General features: G+C 42.4%; 1 protein-coding gene across 1 annotated transcript in view; it reads right to left on the bottom strand.

The window, feature by feature from the left end:
• Positions 1–2,307: 2,307 nt before the first annotated feature.
• Positions 2,308–19,883, bottom strand: part of lamc2 (laminin, gamma 2) — a 17,990-nt gene continuing 414 nt past the window's right edge. Inside the window, exons 2-22 of the mRNA XM_069170196.1 lie at positions 16,574–16,661; positions 13,172–13,348; positions 12,912–13,029; positions 11,877–11,998; positions 11,636–11,767; positions 11,121–11,310; positions 10,249–10,361; positions 9,538–9,930; positions 9,075–9,308; positions 8,376–8,512; positions 7,700–7,856; positions 6,697–6,902; positions 6,473–6,552; positions 6,236–6,373; positions 5,955–6,099; positions 5,690–5,839; positions 5,007–5,121; positions 4,717–4,913; positions 4,093–4,251; positions 3,899–3,998; positions 2,308–3,331 (exon numbers count right to left, since the gene is read on the bottom strand). Coding sequence (XP_069026297.1) covers positions 3,078–3,331; positions 3,899–3,998; positions 4,093–4,251; positions 4,717–4,913; positions 5,007–5,121; positions 5,690–5,839; positions 5,955–6,099; positions 6,236–6,373; positions 6,473–6,552; positions 6,697–6,902; positions 7,700–7,856; positions 8,376–8,512; positions 9,075–9,308; positions 9,538–9,930; positions 10,249–10,361; positions 11,121–11,310; positions 11,636–11,767; positions 11,877–11,998; positions 12,912–13,029; positions 13,172–13,348; positions 16,574–16,649 — 3,393 coding nt within the window. The 5' untranslated portion in view covers positions 16,650–16,661 and the 3' untranslated portion in view covers positions 2,308–3,077. The remainder of the gene's footprint in view (positions 3,332–3,898; positions 3,999–4,092; positions 4,252–4,716; positions 4,914–5,006; positions 5,122–5,689; positions 5,840–5,954; positions 6,100–6,235; positions 6,374–6,472; positions 6,553–6,696; positions 6,903–7,699; positions 7,857–8,375; positions 8,513–9,074; positions 9,309–9,537; positions 9,931–10,248; positions 10,362–11,120; positions 11,311–11,635; positions 11,768–11,876; positions 11,999–12,911; positions 13,030–13,171; positions 13,349–16,573; positions 16,662–19,883) is intronic.

The following is a 19,883-nucleotide window of genomic DNA, read 5'->3' as shown; positions in this document are numbered from 1 at the left end:
GGTACCTTAAAGTGCAAAACCACTGGCGGCCACTAGGGGCTGGTTCCAATTCAAAAACCATCAAACTCTCCCGAGAAATACTAAATTTATCCACTTTTTTCAGCGGGTTCATTTTGGTCTCGGGGAAATTATTGCGGCATGAAGAAGATTTGAAGCTGGAGGAAGACGTTTCAGAGCTGCTGTTTTTAAAGAAAGAAAAGATTATTTTTCTCCAGACAAGCAGTTTTTTTTTTAACTGTTTGTGGTTTCCGGATTTCCAATAAGAAGACCCTCTCAGGATCCTAGATTACATTACCTCCCCCGTTAGCACGATGTAGCTTCAGTGGCTAACATTAGCCCACGTGTGGAAATCTGGGTGTTGCTTCGGCGTGAAAGTCAACATCGGGCTCTCCTCGTTCTGAAAGGTCCTGGCTGGTCTGGGCTCCAGTGCAAACCTGAGCGGCGACGTCACACCTCCCTACGCTGCTCTTTACGCACAGCCTGCGGTGCAAACGTCACTTTGTTCACCAAAACAAAACAAAACAAAAACTCTTCCCGGACGTGTTTTTCTGAATATGAACGTGTTCTTGCATGAGGCCTGTCGTTTTTTTGTCCGCAGCTCTTCTGCCTCCTGCCGTCCACTGCTGCGCTGCTGTCTCTTAAAATTCGTACACGTGTAGTTAGACATGTCAGGAATAGTTCGACTCAGCTGTTTTAACCGGAGCTCGACGTACACTAAACTGCAGGTAACCACAGCAACAGGGCCGATTGCTTCAGGCTGCGGTGAAACTTTGACCGAGGGATCGCATTTATAAACGCAGAAGTGAAAGGGAGACTTCAGGGCATCATTTGACGCAACGATGACGATGATGGTGATGAAGATGGTGATAATGTACCTTCTGTAAAGATGTTATGGAGGTTGTCTTTTCTTTTTTTTTTTTTATTGTTTTTTTCCTCTTCGTTTGCTCCTGTTTCGTAGACTGCATGCTTAGACAGTTTGGTTTCCGGCATGAATGTTTATCACTCGGTAGATTACGATCTGTTGTGAACGTGTTTGCCACGAAAAAAAAAAAAAAAAAAAAAGAAATGAAATGAAAGAAAGAACACAAAAAACAAACAAATATATATAAATATACATAAAATATCGCAACAGTGGGGCTCGTCTTCTCCCACGTCTTTCCATTTTCTATTCACTCTGTAAATGTACAGAACTCATCCGTGTGACATGTTTGCAATGATTTCTACATGTAGTCGAGCGTGTGTGTGTGTGTGTGCGCGCGTGTGTTCCTGTCACTTTTTGTTGTAACATGCAGCTGTTTTTTGTATTAATCTGCCTTTTTTTGTCATGTTGACTTCTTCTGATTGTAAACTGTGATGCACTCTTAAAAATGACATTTGAAATGTGTGTGTGTGAGTTGTGTGTTGGGATTTATCAGCACACGTGTGTTTACAGATCAGGACAGAAATCTGACTCAAGTTATTGATAGTTAAAACAACAGCAGAGAAAGAAAATGAGTGAAAGTAAACTGAATTTGACCATTTTAAAATTGATTTATGAATTTTTAATTTAATTTGGTTCATTTTTTTGCCCACACCTCTGAGACTTAAAAGGAACATTTACCACTTTTTTTTTTAACGTGGATGTCCACTCAGTGTTAATGGTAAATGTTGTCATGTCATCTTTAGATGAGAGTTTAAGTTCCTCTGAACAAGGTGAAGTGCTTCATGATTGAATGTCGAGACTGCAAAAATGATTAAATATTAAAATCAAATGGCCCGTTTTTTTTTTTGTGAATATGAAAATGCCGAATGATTAAAACTGCAGTTTGTTTCACGCTGATTATGTTTTTTATGGTTTTCTTTTGCGGAACAAATCCTTCCAAATTGTACGTGTCTATCACAGCCTGCCATAGGGGAGATGTAATTAGGTAACTTTGTGAAACAGCGCCACCTACACGCAGTGAAAGTGTTGGCGTGGATGATTGTCAGGCAGGTAGCTACGCCTCCTAACCTCTAAGTAAAACAATCAGCAGCTAACGTTATTCTTCCTGCATGTCCCGGGACTCTGCAGTTAATTCTTGTCATTCCAAAACCACAATAAAGTTTATTCTGTTGTAATACAACCTCGTGCTTCTTCTGTCAGGTGTGATGTGGTGAAACTACAAGAAGCTGGACAGGACAAGTTTCAAACGTATTTACCTACGATCGCCCAAAACGCCATAGTATTGCAAAGTTGTTGTTTTTTTTCGGCAGGATTTAGCTTCCACACCTCAAATTGAATACATTTCTATTAAGGTGCTGAATAAGACGACTGAAGGATGTTGTAAATGAGAAAAAAAAAAGTGCAACAGCTTTTATTTAATCAGTCAAGATACATATAAATATTTCTGCAGGTCACACACATTAATGACTCAACATTTTTGGCAACAGAACAAATAAAAACACTGAATTTATAAAGGTTTAAAAAGAAACTGATACTGTGCGTACAGTTATAAATACTAATACATTCACTCACATCACATCATTATCAGAAATATGGACACAAAAAATGTGGTCGTATAAAAACGAGGACAGAGTGCACTTCCTGTTCAGAACAATCCCTTAATTTATCCTTAATTTTTCATTATATGAAAATATAACTCCATGTTTTTGTTCATTATGTTAACATCAGGTCAGGTGTTTCAATTCATTTGATGGAGTGGATCGGGACTCTGAAGCCAGATCCAGTTAGCAGGTTAACGAGTCTCAGAAGGTGAAAGAGTCTCAGCAGGTTGACGAGTCTCAGAAGGTGAAAGAGTCTCAGCAGGTTGACGAGTCTCAGCAGGTTAACGAGTCTCAGAAGGTGAAAGAGTCTCAGCAGGTTGACGAGTCTCAGCAGGTTAATGAGTCTCAGAAGGTGAAAGAGTCTCAGCAGGTTGAAAGAGTGTCAGCAGGTTGACGAGTCTCAGCAGGTTAACGAGTCTCAGAAGGTGAAAGAGTCTCAGCAGGTTGAAAGAGTGTCAGCGAGTGAAAGGGTCTCAGGAGGTGAAAGGGTCTCAGGAGGTTGACAAGTCTCAGCAGGTGAAAGAGTCTCAGCGTGGAGTCGGAGGTAACAGTCCTTAGGGCGCCTCGATGGGCGGGCTGTTGTAGCAGCCGTTGGGGACGGCCCTCAGGATGTCCTCAAGGTTAGCGATGTCCGCCAGAATGGTGTCGATATCCAGTTTGATCCCGGTCAGTCGGCGGCGCTGGGCGGCGTCCTGCTCCTCCACGTCCCTGAGCCGAGGCCTCAAGCTGCCCTCCACGTTTCTCTGAGCGCCAGCCAGAGAATCCTCCAGCTGTTTGAGGTACTTTTCATCCACCACGCCAGGCTGGTCTGAGGAAAAGAAGAAGCAGAGCAGAGAGGGTAAGAAAGCAGCTCATGGTGGTTGAAAGGCCTCGTATAACTGATAGTTGGTTTTTTTTTACATATAATTTGACTGTTTTTTTTGTAGGTTTGTTACTACACTTCCATGAGGCAAACGTTTTTGTACTTTATAAATAATTTGTTGTAATTAATTTTGACATTTTCTAATGTTTTGTTTTTTTCTCTCTTCTACACTAGTTTAGTTAATTGGTTAAATTTTAGTTTCCTTCTCTCTTCGGTTGATTAAAGTGGGGTCACAATTCAGCCCCTTCGAGACGTTTCTGCTTCTCTCCATCACATTTGTTTTGGTCTATTTACTTGTATCTTTTGCAAATGTGTAAAGACATAAAAGCTAAGTCAAACTTAGTGGGTCAAAATGAAAAGAAATGGATGTTGTGGTTCAGTTTGACCGTCAGGCAGCTACAGGTGAACTTTAAAATTTCCAACAAATCCTGATCAAAGTGAACAGCGTCTTATCCCAATTCTGACCATTTAAGAGCACTTAAATAACCCATCAAATAAAAACCCAGTACGTACCCATGTTAGCCAGCATATTGGTGATGTCTTGCAGTGTTTTTCCAACAGCTTCTCGGGTCTGTCTTGCGTTGGTAAAAGCTCCCTCCGCTGCGTCAGCCGCCTGCAGAGGAAACATTTACACCCTTTTACATTTTACCCGTCTTTGTTCGTGAGTCTCATCCCTGACGGTTTACATCTCTGCGTGGACAGTTTACCTTCCCAGCGTCAGCCTCCATCCTCCTGGCGTCGTCCAGCTTTAAGGTCATGTCTGTAGATGTCGCCTGCGTCCTCAATTTCAAGTCCTTCGCCTCCCCGTTCAGTTTGGTGGCTTCATTCAGCAGATCGGTATGAGACGGTAACGATCCAAGCGTTCCCTGAAGAATACACATTACGAAACGCCCGGTTACGAACAGAGCAGAGATCCGACACTGGAATCAATATGTAGATTAAAGTGTCATCTGCATACAACTGAACAAACAATCACGATCAATTTCTAGAAGATCATTAATTAAAAAAAGGAAACAAGTAATGGTCCCAACATCGGGTCTATTTTGGTCATTGCCAATGTAAATAATTAGCAATCACAAATTTGTACTCTCATGTTTACTTTAACAAGACTCATGTTTCTGTGAAAAAGCACAAAAAAAGGTTATTTTTTTACAAAATATTTTCTGTAGATCAACTAACTAATTAAACACTTCACTGTCGGGAAGTTTTGGTTTCAATTTTAACTTTTCATGGTGCTAGGCCAACATCCCCCCACCCCCTGCTAGCAACTTCTTTTTGCTAAGCTAGGCTAAATATTTTTCTAAAGGTTCACAGCTGTTTGTTTTTTTTACCTCCAGACCGTTGACCAGGTTCTCCAGCACGTTGATGGTTCCCAGCGCGTTGTTGTAATCGTCGGACACGTCTCCCAGAGCGGACAGAGTATCGACGTTGTTGCGTACCGCCTGCTGGATGGTGCCGTTGATGCCGGGGAGACGGTTGATGGCGTCGTTGGCCAGAGATTTGCCGCCGTCGATCTGCTGGTCGAAGCCTGCGAAGGAAAGCCGAGTCGAGCTTCAGTTTGTGGAGGAAAACGATGAGAATATTTGTTTGAATCTATCAGCGTATCGGCGAGTTTGCCTACCTCTCAGGGCGTTGAGCGCGTCGTCCAGGTCGTCGGTGTTGCTGTTGATGCGTCGCAGGGCGCCTTCGGCGACGACCTTGGCGTCGTCCACTCTGTCCCGCAGCTTGTCGAACTCCTGCGGAGATCAAAATGAGTCAAAGTTGGAAGTTATGTCACACATGAGGGGATTCAAGTCAGCAAAAACTTAGACCAGAAAGAAAATAAATGATTGATTTAATTCTCAGATGAGTATCCTCCTTCTTTTTTTCTTTTTTTTTTAACTGGTTCCCAATCAAACCAGAAAGTATCTCAATGTTCTCGTGAAACAGTTTCCTTCATGAACTTTGGAGATGTAGTGACCAATGCTGGACATGTTGCTGAACTACTAGGCTAACAGCTAATATGCTATCCACCACATTGGGTAGCCAACCAGAAAAGCTCACCCAGCCAGCTCGCTTCAAAATTCTAATTAAGAGAACAAACACTAACAAATAGTATTTGACAAGTTTGACAACTATCAACAGCCCAAGTAGCATCTCATTCTTGGTTCCTTCAAAGGTCAAGTTGGACTTTAAACAAAAGCTCCGTGTGGATTCACTGGTCAGTATGTTGGTTTGTCTTTTTTAGCACTTTGATACCAACAAAAGGAGAGTTCAATGTGTTATATTTAAATGTCTGTCTGGGTTCCCACAATCCTTCCATACCTTTTGGGCATCTTTGCCATTGGCCAGCAGGTCCTGGGTGGCGGCCGTGTCTCGCTGCACGCCGTCCTGAAGCGCCTTGAAGCCTGAGAGGTTCTCGTCCACCGCCCTCTTTACTCCGTCCAGCCTGGAAACCATGGCGTCCACCTCACCCTGAGCATCATTGGAAAACACAGGGAGTCAGAGACACTGAACAAACACATCACATTCAAATGATGATAATCACTAACATAAGGACAAACCAACAACAAATTTTGACCTCCATTACCTTCAGGGACGGCGGGATGTTTTGCTCCATGCTGGTGATGTCTTTCAACATGCTGTCCGCCATTTTGCTCTCGTCTTTGGCCTCGCTGCTGAGATGGGTCCCCTGGTTCTCCAAACCCTTCACCCGAGCTGAAGTCTGGTCGTACCTGGAACACACGGGAACATTTAGGTTCAAGAATCATTGAACTAATCTACAAACGGCATGAGATCTGAACGTTTTCCATCAGTTTTTATGTAAAGTCGACGTCAGAGTATCATATTCACTGAACCGTAGCTACTCACATGGTTTTCAGGTCTCCGATCAGCTGTTTGGCTTTGTTCTCTCTGTTCATGAGGGTTCGGACCAGAGCCAGACTCTTCTGCGAGTCGCCCAGAGCCCCGTTGGCGGTTCGCTCCACGTTACCCGCCTGCGTCTTATGTCTGGAACGTGGAAGGAAAAGGAAATTAGACCGGGTGACCAATGGTCAGTGACCTACTGATTTATTAATAACATCGAAAAGCCAAACACGACGGACTTACTTGTCAGCCAGACTCGTTGCGATCTGCACCAGCGAATTCAGGGAGTTTGAACTGAACGGAGCGTCACGGAGAGGAAACTCCTGACAGCAAAGAAATGTCAGACAAGAAAAACATTAAAATCTTCGTCGTCACGTTCCTCCGACGTCCCGCAAACTACTTCTTTACTATTTCTGAAGACCTGTTTTTTTTTATTTTTTTTATTTCAGTTTCAGCTTTAGACTTACAACCAATCTGAGGTTGCGTTTTGCTTCCTGCAGTTTGCGTTGCATCTCCTCCATCAGCATCTGCACCTCCTCCACCTTCGCCCCATACGTCTGCTGTTGTTGTCTGATGTCGTTGGCTGCCTCCGCGATGTTCTGGATGTCCAGCCTCTCCTCCAGCTGACTCTTGCTGTTGCCCGACAGACGACCCTGCAGTCTCCTCTCCAGCTCTATTGGACACAGACAGTGGGACATCATCAGCATAATGCTTTATTTTGTATGATATGTTCTACCGAAACTTTCTCCATAACTTCCCCTAAACGATGATCTGAACTGTTTTTGTCTTTTCTGTGAGCAGCAATCAACTCTGAGGAGGAGCTGCAGTTCTTCCAGTGTCCACTAGATGCTGCTAGAAAATGCTGAAGCCTCCAGTCTGACATTTGGCGGTCGCCATCTTGGTTATTTTTTTTTATGGAGCTAGAAGTGACCATATTTGGACGAGCTGGGAAGGAGCGAGGGATCTGACTAAGAACTCTGGGGCTTTATGCAACACACGATTTTTGCAAAAACACTTGATGAGCTGATAAAATAAGATGTTTAAATGCAACTTAAAATTACCCAACAGCCCCATGGAGCGCTGAACCAATTGGTCAAAAGACAGAACATTTATTGAAAACAAATAACTTTTCAAGCCAAATGTCAAACATTTAATGTTTCCAGCTTTAAAATGTGCTCGTTTGCTACTTTTTCTTTTAATTATTTTAATGACTTTATTTTCAATCATTTTGAGGTGTTGATGTCACTTTTAGTTTCGGGTAATTGTGATTAGTATTTTTTTTTACAATTGTCAGAATTTTTACAAACCAATCCATCCATTAATTAATGAAAAAAAATTCTCAGCAGCCTTTTCCAAGACATTGGATAATTAGCTGAATATCAACCAACTCTTAATAGTACAGGGGGGATTTTTCCTTTTACCTTTTTAAGTACATTTTCCTGATTATACTAACATGCTTTCACTCCTTACCTGTGAACAACTCGGTCTCTTCCTTCAGGTCGACCACCAGTTCCTCGGCGACTTTCAGGCCGGCCTCTATCTCAGCGCTGTTGGCTGGTTTCAAACCTCCGTCCACGTCTGAGAACAGAGTCTCCAGCTCCTTCAGTTTGGCAGCGTAAGCCTCCATCTGAAACACAACAAACACCTTCACACTCAGCTTGTTTTTACGCAGCAGCTGTTTGCTAACATGTAATTATTAACAGATAATAAATGTCAGATTTTGTGTTCTGCTACCCCCAAGTGGCCAAAAACTTAGTTAATGCAGCTTTAAAAAAAAAAAAAGGATAAATCTGAACTACAGTGGAGAAAGAAAATGTTAAAACATTTTAAAAGGCATCTTTAATGTCCATCCAGTGCTTTTATTTATAATGAAAATCTAAGGGGAGTTTAAAGATAGTTTTTATTAATTACAAAACAACAGCAGCACTTTATAAACTTCAAATTTCTCATATTTGGAGCTGATAAGATGTTTTAATAATTCTGAAAGCTGCATTTTGTGTCATACAGACTTTTGTTTTTGTTAAAGAGCAACTTCTTTGTCGTGGAATCAAACTGTAGTTGCAGGTGTCCACACAGCAGATGGCGCTACACAAAAAAAACAACTATGTGACATTTTATCATTTTAGGTTTGGTAAAACAGCTGTACCTTTTGCTTGATGGGGCTGAAACAGGCGGGACAGTTTGATCGTTGGCATCGGAGACCCTCGAAGCCCGGTCCGCACCGACAGTGACCAGAATCATCGCACTGTTGAGACTCGGAGCCGACGGGGTTGCAGTTACACGCTAAGCAACAAAGCAGAGGAAACAACCGTTAGTCAACATTTACACAGACATAATTCAGTTCCCTAAACCTCAGAGAAAATGTTCTACTTTGTAAATTCCTGGAGATACTCCTGGAGATATTCCTCAGAGATACAATTTCTGCAACTGCTGCTAATTGCTCATCATTTGTGGAGTATTTGTTTTGACATTAAATCTCCTTAAATACCTTAATAAATGTTTTGGGGGTTTTTTGGTCCCACAACCCGGTTGGGAAAAAAAAACAGAAAATTTGTCAACAAACTGCTAAATTACTTCTGTTTTTAGATTCTGAAATGTAAAGTAACAAAATGCTTTTCTTTGCCATATATGAAATAAAATTGATCTCTGGGTTGTTGGAGAAAATTTTTATACATTTTTCACTATTTTCTGTGATTTTAAGTTTTCATTTTACATTTAAAAAAAAAAAAAAAGTAGAAAAATAAGAAAATCCTTGCAGAGAAGATCTAGATTATCTTTCAAAAGATCGGTCCATTATTATTTTAAAACCTGGAAAAAAATACCCAGGCTTGAAGGCGGCCCTTACGTTTGCAGGCGTCGGTGGGTTGGCTGTGGTAGAAACCTCTCACGCAGGCCTCACAGCTCCGTCCCCTCGTGTTGTTCACACACCTCAGACATTCGCCGCTGCGGCGGTCGCAGCTTCCCGCCTCGGCGGTGTTGATGTGACCGTTGCACTGGCAGGGCCTGCAGGAGCGCCGCACACCTGAGATACCTGCGGGGTCGCCATAGAAACCCTCCTGGCAAACGTCACAGCTGGCACCTGGAGGCAGACACAGCATCGTGGAGTCATGTTAGAAATGTTTTTTTGGGGGGGGGGTTACTAGTTCAGTCAAGTTAAACTGAAGACTTTTAAAGGCAAATGATTATCAGTATATATATTTTTTGATGCAAACTATAATAATACATTCAGTCCTGTTATCATTCAGTCAGTCGGAAAACGGCATCATACTGATCGCCCTCTGTCCCGTTTGAGTTTATTCTGGACTCACCAGTTGTTCCCGGTGAACAGCGGTCGCAGCGAGGGTCCAGTGATCCGGCGGGCCGTGAGCAGGACACCCCGTCTGGACAGGGACACTTCATACAAGCCTCGGGCCTCCTGGGGTCTCTGTAAAACCCTTCCGAGCAGCTACGGTCCTCGGGCGTCTCGTCAGCAGAGTAACACTCTCCGTTGTTCGGGTCGCAGCTGCCTCCTCTGCAGCTGCAGGGCTCGCAGCGGCTGAAGGCTCCGTCCGCAGGGACCCCGCGCGTGAACCCGGCCGCACAGCGCTCGCAGAAGTCGCCCTCGTGTCCCGGCGGGCAGCTGCAGGTCTGCACCCAGCCGGCCGGGGCGCCGTCTCCGCGCCGAGCCGACACCAGCTTCACGTTGTCAAGGTAACCGCGTCCTGAGAAGATGAAAGCAGCGACGGTTAAATCTCTGACCACATATGGGATCATCCTCTATCCTGCAGAAGGCGGTCAAAGTTAGTTTACTGCTTGTTAACATTATAACAAGGAAGGAAACAAGGAAGGATGGAAGAGAACAAGAAAGGAAACAAGGAAGGATGGAAGGAATCAAGGATGGAAACTAGGAAACTAAGAAACAAGGAAGGAAGGAAGGAGGCAAGGAAGGAAACAGGGAAGGAAGAAATGAAACAAGGAGACAAGGAAGGAACAAAGGAAGAGGAGGACCTGAAGAAGAAGGATGTGTGGAAGCAGCTCACCGTTTTCTCCGAACGTGGCTCTGATCCTGAGGGCCGTGAGGTTCTGCAGAAGCGTCTGGAACTGGACGGAGGAGAGCTGAGGCCTCCACCTGCTGCCGGGCTGCTCGTCCAGCCTGTTCATCACACAGAAGAGGTGGTTTTCACAACACTGACACCTCACGTTGACCTGGACTTAAGGATGAAGTGATTCGATTCTGGGGGTCAAAGGTCACAACGCCCTCACGAAACACGTTTGTGGCCTTAACTCGAGAATTCGTACGCTAATTATAAAAAAATGTCACTCAAATGTCTGATGCCGTAAAATGAAGCGATTACGTTCCGTATCAAAAAGGTCAAAGGTCAACTTCACAGTGATGTCATAATTTCCTGAAAAAAACCCCCCAGTTTTCTGGTCTTTATTAAACACCATAACGGAGGAAGAGGAGGGGAGATGGTGGCCATATTTCACATCAACATTCACATTTCAATCATCATCTACTATCATGACTACAACTCTCTGTTCTATCAGAATCAGGATCTCGCCTCACACCAGATTAAATTAGTTTCTATTGACAGTTTCATGGAGTAAATATTGAGTTTTCCTCTCAGTTTCTTCAGTTTCAGTCCACCAGTAAATCTCATGTAAACACAGTCGGCCGGTAACAGACTCTCAGCGGCTCTCAGATTCTTTCTGTGATCCAACTTGCTCTGATGACACTTCACTGAGAGCCTTAAACAACCAATTCAAACAGTATTCAGCACCCAAGTGGAAGGAGCTTATCTGATCGAGAGCGATGAGAGACACGTAAATATAGAATGTATAAAAAAAACTGACTGTGATGGATTTTCTGTCTGCGGACGAGTTTCAAGTCTGAGCAGGTTGATTCTCTGACCTGAAGCTGTAGCTGATCTTCTGTCCACAGGGGACGATGGATCGCAGGTCACCCAGCGAGGCGGCGACTCTCAAACCGGCGCCTTCCAGGATCACGTCGTTGGTGGACGGGTGTCGGACGCCGCGGTCCAGACGCAACAAGAAGGAGAAGTTCTGGCCGTAACTCAGCAACTGGTTCCCCAGGTAAGAGTCTGTAGGGTAGGAGAGGAAACACCTGGTCAGGAGGGATGGAAAGGAAAGGAAAGGAAAGGAAAGGAAAGGAAAGGAAAGGAAAGGAAAGGAAAGGAAAGGAAAGGAAAGGAAACCAGAAGAAAAGAAAAAGAAACCAGAAGAAAAGAAAAAGAAAAGAAAAGAAAAGAAAAGAAAAGAAAAGAAAAGAAAAGAAAAGAAAAGAAAAGAAAAGAAAGGAAAAGAAAATTAGTCCTGAAAGAAAGTAGATGAGAAGGAAAAAGGGGAGCAGATACTATAAGGTAATAGAGGAGGCAGGGTTTGTCGAGGAGGCGGGGTTTATCTCACCTGGGGAGTACAGGTAAACCGGCAGGCTGTTTTTAGAGATCACCTCCACGTCCTGGTGTTTAGGTGACCAGCGGAAGTGAATGTTGTTGGGGGTGAAACCCTGAGCAGTCCCCACCTTCCAACCGTCGGGACCTGAAACACAACGGAGATCTCACATATTCAGACGCTTTTATTTTGAAACAACTCACTGTTGAAATTTTGCATGAGTCTTTTATTATGAAGGGAAGAGGCGAGTGGTTACCGTCGTTAAAGGTGGAGGTGATGTTGTGGACGGAGTAACCGGATTTTGCTGAACACCGGCTGCTGTGGCCGTAACAGAGACACGGCATTGTCAAACTCCCAGCATCCTCTCTGGGCTGACGACTGAAAAACATAACGAAGGACAGGAAGTTAGATCCGAAAAAGATAAAAAGAATAAAATACATATGGAAAAATTTTCTGATGAAACTGTTTGGAGCTCCTCAAATGTCTTCTCAGGAATCTGAAGTACTAAAAGTAGTTCAAGTGGCCATAAAACTGCAAGAAATCTAACTGGCACATTGAAATTTGCCAAAATATCTAATCATTTAAAGTCAGAGACACTGAAAAGAGTTGCAGAGGCATTTGAAATGTAAATGCTGAATAGAGTTGAGGCGGTAGTTGAAATAAAAAGCAAAGAACGAGATGGAATTTCAACACTAAAAGACATTAAAGACTCAGCGGAAGTGAAAGCACAGAAAGAAGTTAAAGTGTCATTGAAGGTGAAAGTGCTGAAAGAAACTGAAGTGTGTCAGTTGAGGAGTAAGAGCTGAAATCAATTTAAGTGTAAGAGGGAGATTCAGCAGTTGAAGTTGAACTGAAAACAAAGAAAGGAACTGAAGTGTCATTTGAAGAGCCGAAAGGAGCTAAAGTGTTCAATATAAACACTGAGTACTATAATAAACTCAAGTGGAATTAAATCAATGAAGGAAGTTGAAGTGTTGGTTGAAGAAATAGTGCTGAAAACGGATTTCAGTAGACGTAAATGTAAAAGGGGCTAAAGTGTTCATACTAATATATGTACTAAATACTGAAATACATATTAAACAAATGAAGGAAGTTGAAGTGTCAGTTTATGTAATGTGTTAAAAACAAGTTCAGGTTTTCAGGTTCAGGCGCCGAGGCAAAAAGATGTTTAAATACAAAGCACAGAAAGAAGTGACAGCCAAAGCTAAAGTGCCGAAAGCAGTTGAAGTGTCAGTTTGAATTAAAACGACAATATTGCAATTACGAGGTCATTTTCAGGAATCTTTCTCACCTTTGCGAGCAGCCGTTCGGGCCGATCGGTCCGTTGGGGCAGCGGTCGCATTTCTCTCCCCTGACGCCTTCCTTGCAGCTGCAGCGCCCCCTGCTGTCACACGTTGCGCTGACCGAACCTGAAGGGGAAAGCAACACCACTCAGACATCGAATTGTTTGTAATACAACTGAGCAGCTTCTCTTTTTTTTCTCTCTCTCTCCCCCCCTCCCCTCCCCCCACCCCACGAGTAGTGGCGTCACATGGACAGGTGTGTTCTCACCTGTGATGTTGCAGCGGCAGGGCGTGCAGCTCGGCCCCGCCCCCTGCAGGTAGAAGCCGTCCTTGCAGCGCTCGCAGTGGCGGCCCTCGGTGTTTCCCTGACAGTCGACGCAGTGCAGACCCCTGCCGTCCCGCAGGCAGTACCGAGATCTCCCGTTGCACTGGCAACGCACAGTTGCTGCAGGAGGAAGCAAAAGTTTTGTTTTATTTAGTTTATTTGGAATTTTCATTTGTACCGTTTGTCACTCATTACTGCAGAAAGTAGATTCTCTCTCGTTTGGTTGTCACTGTTTTGGGGGTACTTCAGGCATCATAGTTCATGTTTAGGAATGGTTGTAGTTATTAGTTATGGGTTTTGACAACTTTTAGATATTTAGGGTGGTTTTAAGACGTTAAGGCTATCTAAAACTCAATGACATAATACAACCTAATTATCTTGTGTTTTTTCTTACAAGCTCTAAGTAATCTTTGAAAAAATGGCTGAATTAAACCTTTGGTTGGCTGAATGCCTGGGAATTCTTGTTACTATTTCAAATTAAAAGATCTCATTTAAAATTAAAAGCCCAAAGCATTTCATACACGGTTCAGCCATATTCCACTTTTTTTTTTTTTTTACCTTTTCTTGTTACTTTGATGATTTAAATAGTTGTCCACTTGATTTAACAACATAAGCAAAAAACTCAAATTATATTTGGTTCACTTTAGAAATTCAGATCGTAAAATTTACACCTCATAACACTCGAGCTCCTTTCAGTACGGTCACTTCAACTGAGATTTAAATTTAATTTTGCTCGTTAAACTAAAATCTCTCGTAATAAGTAATATCCACATGAAATCTGATTTAAAAGACAAACGGTTCCCTGGAATTTAACCTGAGCATTAGAGATGTTTACAGAGCGTCAAGCTCTTTGTATGTTCTGTGGTTTGTTCAGAAAATCCCGCGCCTCCCAACCTGAAGCCCCTCAGACAAATCGTCATATCCCACCGAGCTCCACCCAAACGATCCAACACCTTGCGTGAGGAAACACAGCAGCTGTCTGTCTGCAGCGAGCTCACGGATCATTTCTTTCAACAAAAAAAAAAACGCCAAGAGCTCTGAAAAGACTTTTTCCACACGCTGCATTAAAGCTTTGTGATAAAGTGAGGGAGCGTTTCAACAGGCTGCTGCTTGTTCTTTCTGTTCGCAAAGACACAGCAGTTAGTGGTAAACCAGTGTGACAATGAAAGGGAGGCATGAATGAGAGTTCGAGGAATATATGAATCACGAATCAGCCTCCGTGCAGATCAAGTCTCATAAAAGTGCATTTTTTATTCTCGTAAATTTCTCCTTGTGGATTTTTATTGAAGTTCACGTAAAATGCTTCGTGCAGAGTCCATCAAAACACTTTGCCAAGTTAGTTGAATTGCTGCAAGTTAACTATCACTTACATCAGCAAGCTGATTGGAGCGAGTTAATCTCCGACTCTGCAGTCGGAAGAAAAAAATTGGATCGTTCGAAAGCTTCCTCCAACTTTGGACCGCCCAAAACCGATATAGCTTACAATAAATGGGAACCGACATTCACTGGGAAAGTGGGAGTCCAAATTTTTTTGAAAAATAATAAAAACTTTGTCCAGAGCTTTTAAAATGTAAAGTTTTTGTCCAGCTGGTAACATTTTAAGGTCTTCGAAGTTCACGTTGTGGTTTGGTCTCAATTCTCAGTCAGACAGTGACTGATTCATTTCACCACACAGACCGATGTCAGCGGCCGAGGTGTGATTACGGTGCATCTGGTTGTTTGTTTGTCTGTCTGACAGTCGGGGCGAGGTTCACCCCGGTGACCTGGCCTCTGATTCAGCAGCGGTTCAGAGTACATCAGCGGCTGATTACGCACTGACTCACTCTTTGATTTGCAGTTAATGTTCACCTGAGCGTTGCCGGCGGCGACGAGCTCAAGTGTGATGTCTTTTGTTGGACGGTTTCCGACATGTGCGGCTCTGAACCCTGCAGCTCAGAGGGAAGACACTCGGTTTCATAACTCAGCTCTGAGAATTTCTCTTTTTTTCGCCAGAGGGCAGAAAAAAAAAGTAGCAGACACACCCAGAGACAGTTTTTTCTTGCGTCACCTTCTTTTGTGGAACATTATTATTATCAAATATTAGTCCCCCTTTAAAAAACAGTGTTTGAATCTGGTAACGATTTGAAACAAATACAAATAGTTTTTTGAAGAGACACTGTTTAATCTGTGTGGTACCTTGTGATTTTTATGAGCATTTTTGGTTAATTTCATGATTGTGTTAAAAATCTAATGTTGACATAAAAAACTAGTATTACATTAATAATAATAAGGTCTTTTTTTTAGAATCATTTTGCCCTTAATAATCACAATTTTGATTTAGCGTCTTAAAGTTTTGCCATATTTTGATTTCAAGTGCCAATTTTTTTTCCCTCAAAATCTTGGTTAAGTATCTCATAATTCTCATTTGAAAAGTCTTTCTACAATTTATCATTTTCTCCTTTTCTCACCAGCGGTATTAAAGAAGTCTCATCTCAATAACGGTAATATGCAATTACTCTCCAGTGTCTCAAGCAGGCTTTGTGTTTTTGTGATCAAAAATAAATTAATAGAAATGAGAAAAATGGTTAAACTGCTTGTCATTTAAGACAAGCACTGATTTTTTTTTAAAAAATTTTTTTATCATTATCATTGGTTCTGTCCATACTGCACATATTAAATTAATGACGTTCAATTCCCTGTTTCTTTTTTCACTTGTTTTGGACAGTTACATCACCTCTGGGTTACTGTTTCATTCGTCCTTGAGCACATTCATTTATCTTTGCGGTTTGCTCCGTCTTAACAAATATATTGTATCATGAATATAGTGGTGCGTAATCATTGGTAAAATGCTCAGCAGTAATGAAACACAGGGGTTGAAGTAAAGCATGCAAAAAACACCAGTAAGGTTCTTTTAAAACTGACTTTTCAGGACATTAAAACAAAAAGTTCTGACTTCTGCTTACTTTGGCAAAAATTTTAAACATCTGTTTGTAACATATTAATAATTACACATTATGCATGTCACACATTTACAAGAGTAAATACTTGAAAAAAAAACCACCATTCAAATCAATATTCATAAGTGTTAAGCCTCTTAATCAGTGAGAATAAACTAAATTCAGAAGTTAAATTATTTAGAATAAATGAACAATTTTCTATTTCCCCGATTAAAATGCCACATTTTCTTCTCTTTAATCGTAATATTATAAACTTTCTTTAGATGCCAAAAGGGTGCAATTAATAGATCTTTGCCCAGCGTTCAGGTCTGTTGGCAGTAAAAGTGTTTACAGAAGAGAGTTGACAGATGTCGAGCTCCTTTCAGCCTGTGGATGTAAACAAAGATAAGGAAAACGTTCAGACACTTACAGTAGTATGTGTAGGTCGCCTGGACGGCACAAACCGCAGTCAGAAGCACGCAGAGTGAAATCCAGCTGTTCTTCATGTTTTGTGAATCCTGAAATCAGATCCGAGAGGTGCACATGAATAAAAATGATAACAGCTCCTCAAAGCGCCACCTTTTAACTCCTCTCCTGCTGCAGGTCTGTACACGCTGCACATACTGGACACGCTTACTCACATGTGATTCACACACACACACACAGCGAGAGGATATGACGGCTGCAGTGTGTCAGCCAGTGTGTGTGTGTGTGTGTGTGTGTGTGTGTGTGCTGGGACAGTCCAGGGCGTTGTTCTGGACTTTTCAATCCAACTCTTCCATCGCATTTACATTTTTTATGACACAAAGACGCTTCACAGGGCAGAGAATTGAGAAAAAAAAAAATCATATTTCTGTGGACGTGAATGCACGCTCTGTTCCGTACATGGAAAATGTAACAGTCCAGATTTAAAACTGTCTGAGTGCCGCAGAAAGTTCAGACTAAACAACACCAATAAAACTATAAGAAATACCGTCAAACGTGCGTGATGCATCTGCAAGTCCACGAGAGGACAAGCGTGTCGCCGCGACGGTTGGCCCTCGCCTCGGCGTGAAAAGTGGACGTGTGTCAAATGACAAAGGTCAAAGGTCAACAGCTGATTTTTTTTTTTTTTTTTTTATTTTTTACCCATGAGACAGGGTTCAAGTCTGCAAGAATGTTAGGTGGATTTCTTTAAAGAGATGTTTTTGTAGCCCGAATTGCATTGTTTTTTTTTTTGTTTTTTTTTCTAAATGTAACCGCATTACACACCTTTTGCAGTTTTGTCGTTTGCTGGGCGGCATGACAACTACAAAAAACCCAAAGCGACGTTTCTTGACGTGATTGTGTTTTTCTGTAACTACGGTGTTTCTTTTTCTAAATGTTGCACCTTTGTTGTCAAAATTTGTGAAGACGTTTGTTTTATTTTTCTCGTGTTTCCGTGTGTTTTTTTTTTTTATCAGACGGCAGTAGCCACAGCCGGAGGCGATATGTTGTTTTTTTTGGTTGACTGTCCTTTTTTTTTTTTTGTCAACGCGATATCTAGGGAACACCTCGAGGGAATTTCTTAAATTTTGGTCCAAACATTCGCTTGGTCTCAAGAGTGAACACGACAAAGAAATCATGTCCGTCCCATTTATATTTTAAATGCAAATTTTCAAGAGCACCTTTAGAGAATTTAGAATTAGTAACTTCTTTTCAGCAGAATCCACATTTGAAGCTTTTTTTACAGTCATAAAAAGACTGTGTTCGATAAGTATCAGATTTATTGGCCAAATTCCTTCAAAGTCTGAACTACTAATGAGTCGTGACATACAGTGCATCCGGAAAGTATTCACAGCGCTTCACTTTTTACACATTTTGTTATGTTACAGCCTTATTCCAAAATGGATTAAATTCATTTGTTTCCTCAAAATTCTACACGCAACATCCCATAATGACAAAGTGAAAATAGTTTGTTTAAAATTTTTGCAAATCTATTAAAAATAAAGAACGAAAATATAACACGTACATAAGTATTCACAGCCTTTGCTCAATACTTTGTTGAAGCACCTTTGGCAGAAATTACAGCCTCAAGTCTTTTTGAGTATGATGCTATAAGCTTGGCACCTATTCTTGGGCAGTTTCTCCCGTTCTTCTTTACAGGACCTCTCCAGCTCCATCAGGTTGGATGGGGAGCGTCGGTGCACAGCCATTTTCAGATCTCTCCAGAGATGTTCAATCGGGTTCAAGTCTGGGCTCTGCCTGGGCCTCTCAAAGACATTCACAGAGTTGTCCCGAAGCCATTCCTTTGTTATCTTGGCTGTGTGCTTCAGGTCGTTGTCCTGTTGGAAGATGAACCTTCGCCCCAGTCTGAGGTCCAGAGCGCTCTGGAGAAGGTTTTCATCAAGGATGTCTCTGTACATTGCTGCATTCATCTTTCCCTCCATCCTGACTAGTCTCCCAGTTCCTGCCGCTGAAAAACATCCCCACAGCATGATGCTGCCACCACCATGCTTCACCGTAGAGATGGTATTGGCCAGGTGATGAGCGCTGCCTGGTTTCCTCCAAACATGACGCTTGGCATTCAGGCCAAAGAGTTCAATCTTTGTTTCATCAGACCAGAGAATTTAGTTTCTCATGGTCTGACAGTCCTCCAGGTGCCTTTTGGTAAACTCCAGGTGGGCTGTCATGTGCCTTTTACTGAGGAGTGTCTTCCGTCTGGCCACTCTACCATACAGGCCTGCTTGGTGGAGTGCTGCAGAGATGGTTGTCCTTCTGGAAAGTTCTCCTCTCTTCACAGAGCAACGTTGGAGCTCTGTCAGAGTGACCATCGGGTTCTTGGTCACCTCCCTGACTAAGGTCCTTCTCCCCCGATCGCTCAGTTCGGCCGGGCGGCCGACTCTAAGGAGAGTCCTGGTGGTTCCAAACTTCTTCCATTTACAGATGATGGAGGCCACTGTGCTCATTGGGACCTTCAATGCTGCAGAAATGTTTCTGTACCCTTCCCCAGATCTGTGCCTCGATACAATCCTGTCTCAGAGGTCTACAGACAATTCTTTGGACTTCATGTCTTGGTTTGTGCTCTGACATGCACTGTCAACTGTGGGACCTTATATAGACGGTGTGTGTCTTTCCAAATCATGTCCAATCAACTGAATTTACCAGGTGGACTCCAATCAAGTTGTAGAAACATCTCAAGGATGATCAGTGGAAACAGGATGCACCTGAGCTCAATTTTGAGTGTAATAGCAAAGGCTGTGAATACTTATGTACATGTGATTTTTTTCGTTTTTGATTTTTAATAGATTTGCAAAAATTTAAAAAATGTTTATTTCATGTTGTCATTATGGGATATTGTGTGTAGAATGTTGAGGAAAAAAATGAATTTAATCCATTTTGGAATAAGGCTGTAATATAACAAAATGTGGAAAAAGTGAAGGCTGTGAATACTTTCCGGATGCACTGCACATGGATGGAAAGCGGCACCGGACTTGTCGGTGGAGGCAGACAATCGCGAGGAAGGAATTCTAGTTTTCTAAATGTTGAACCTGTGTTGTCAAATTCGTGAAGATGTTTCCTTGATTTTATTGTGTTTTTGTGTGTTTGCATGTGTTTTTTTGTGGGGTTTTTTCTTCCAAGTTGCCATACATCGAGCTCTCAGGGGAAACAGCTGCTGCAGAGACCAGGTGGACACTCCGGGTGATCGTGTGTTAAAGGTGACGGGACAGTTATTCCGCCTGTCAAGCGCAGCTCATCTAAATAAACATCGCATTCTTCAA

Source organism: Embiotoca jacksoni, unplaced genomic scaffold, assembly GCF_022577435.1.
Source record: "Embiotoca jacksoni isolate LCO1_2020_lvr unplaced genomic scaffold, fEmbJac1.0.p SCAF_48, whole genome shotgun sequence".
Classification (NCBI taxonomy): Eukaryota; Metazoa; Chordata; class Actinopteri; family Embiotocidae; genus Embiotoca; species Embiotoca jacksoni.
The sequence above is the reverse complement of the archived record's forward strand: the minus strand, read 5'-3'. Positions and strand labels throughout refer to the sequence as shown.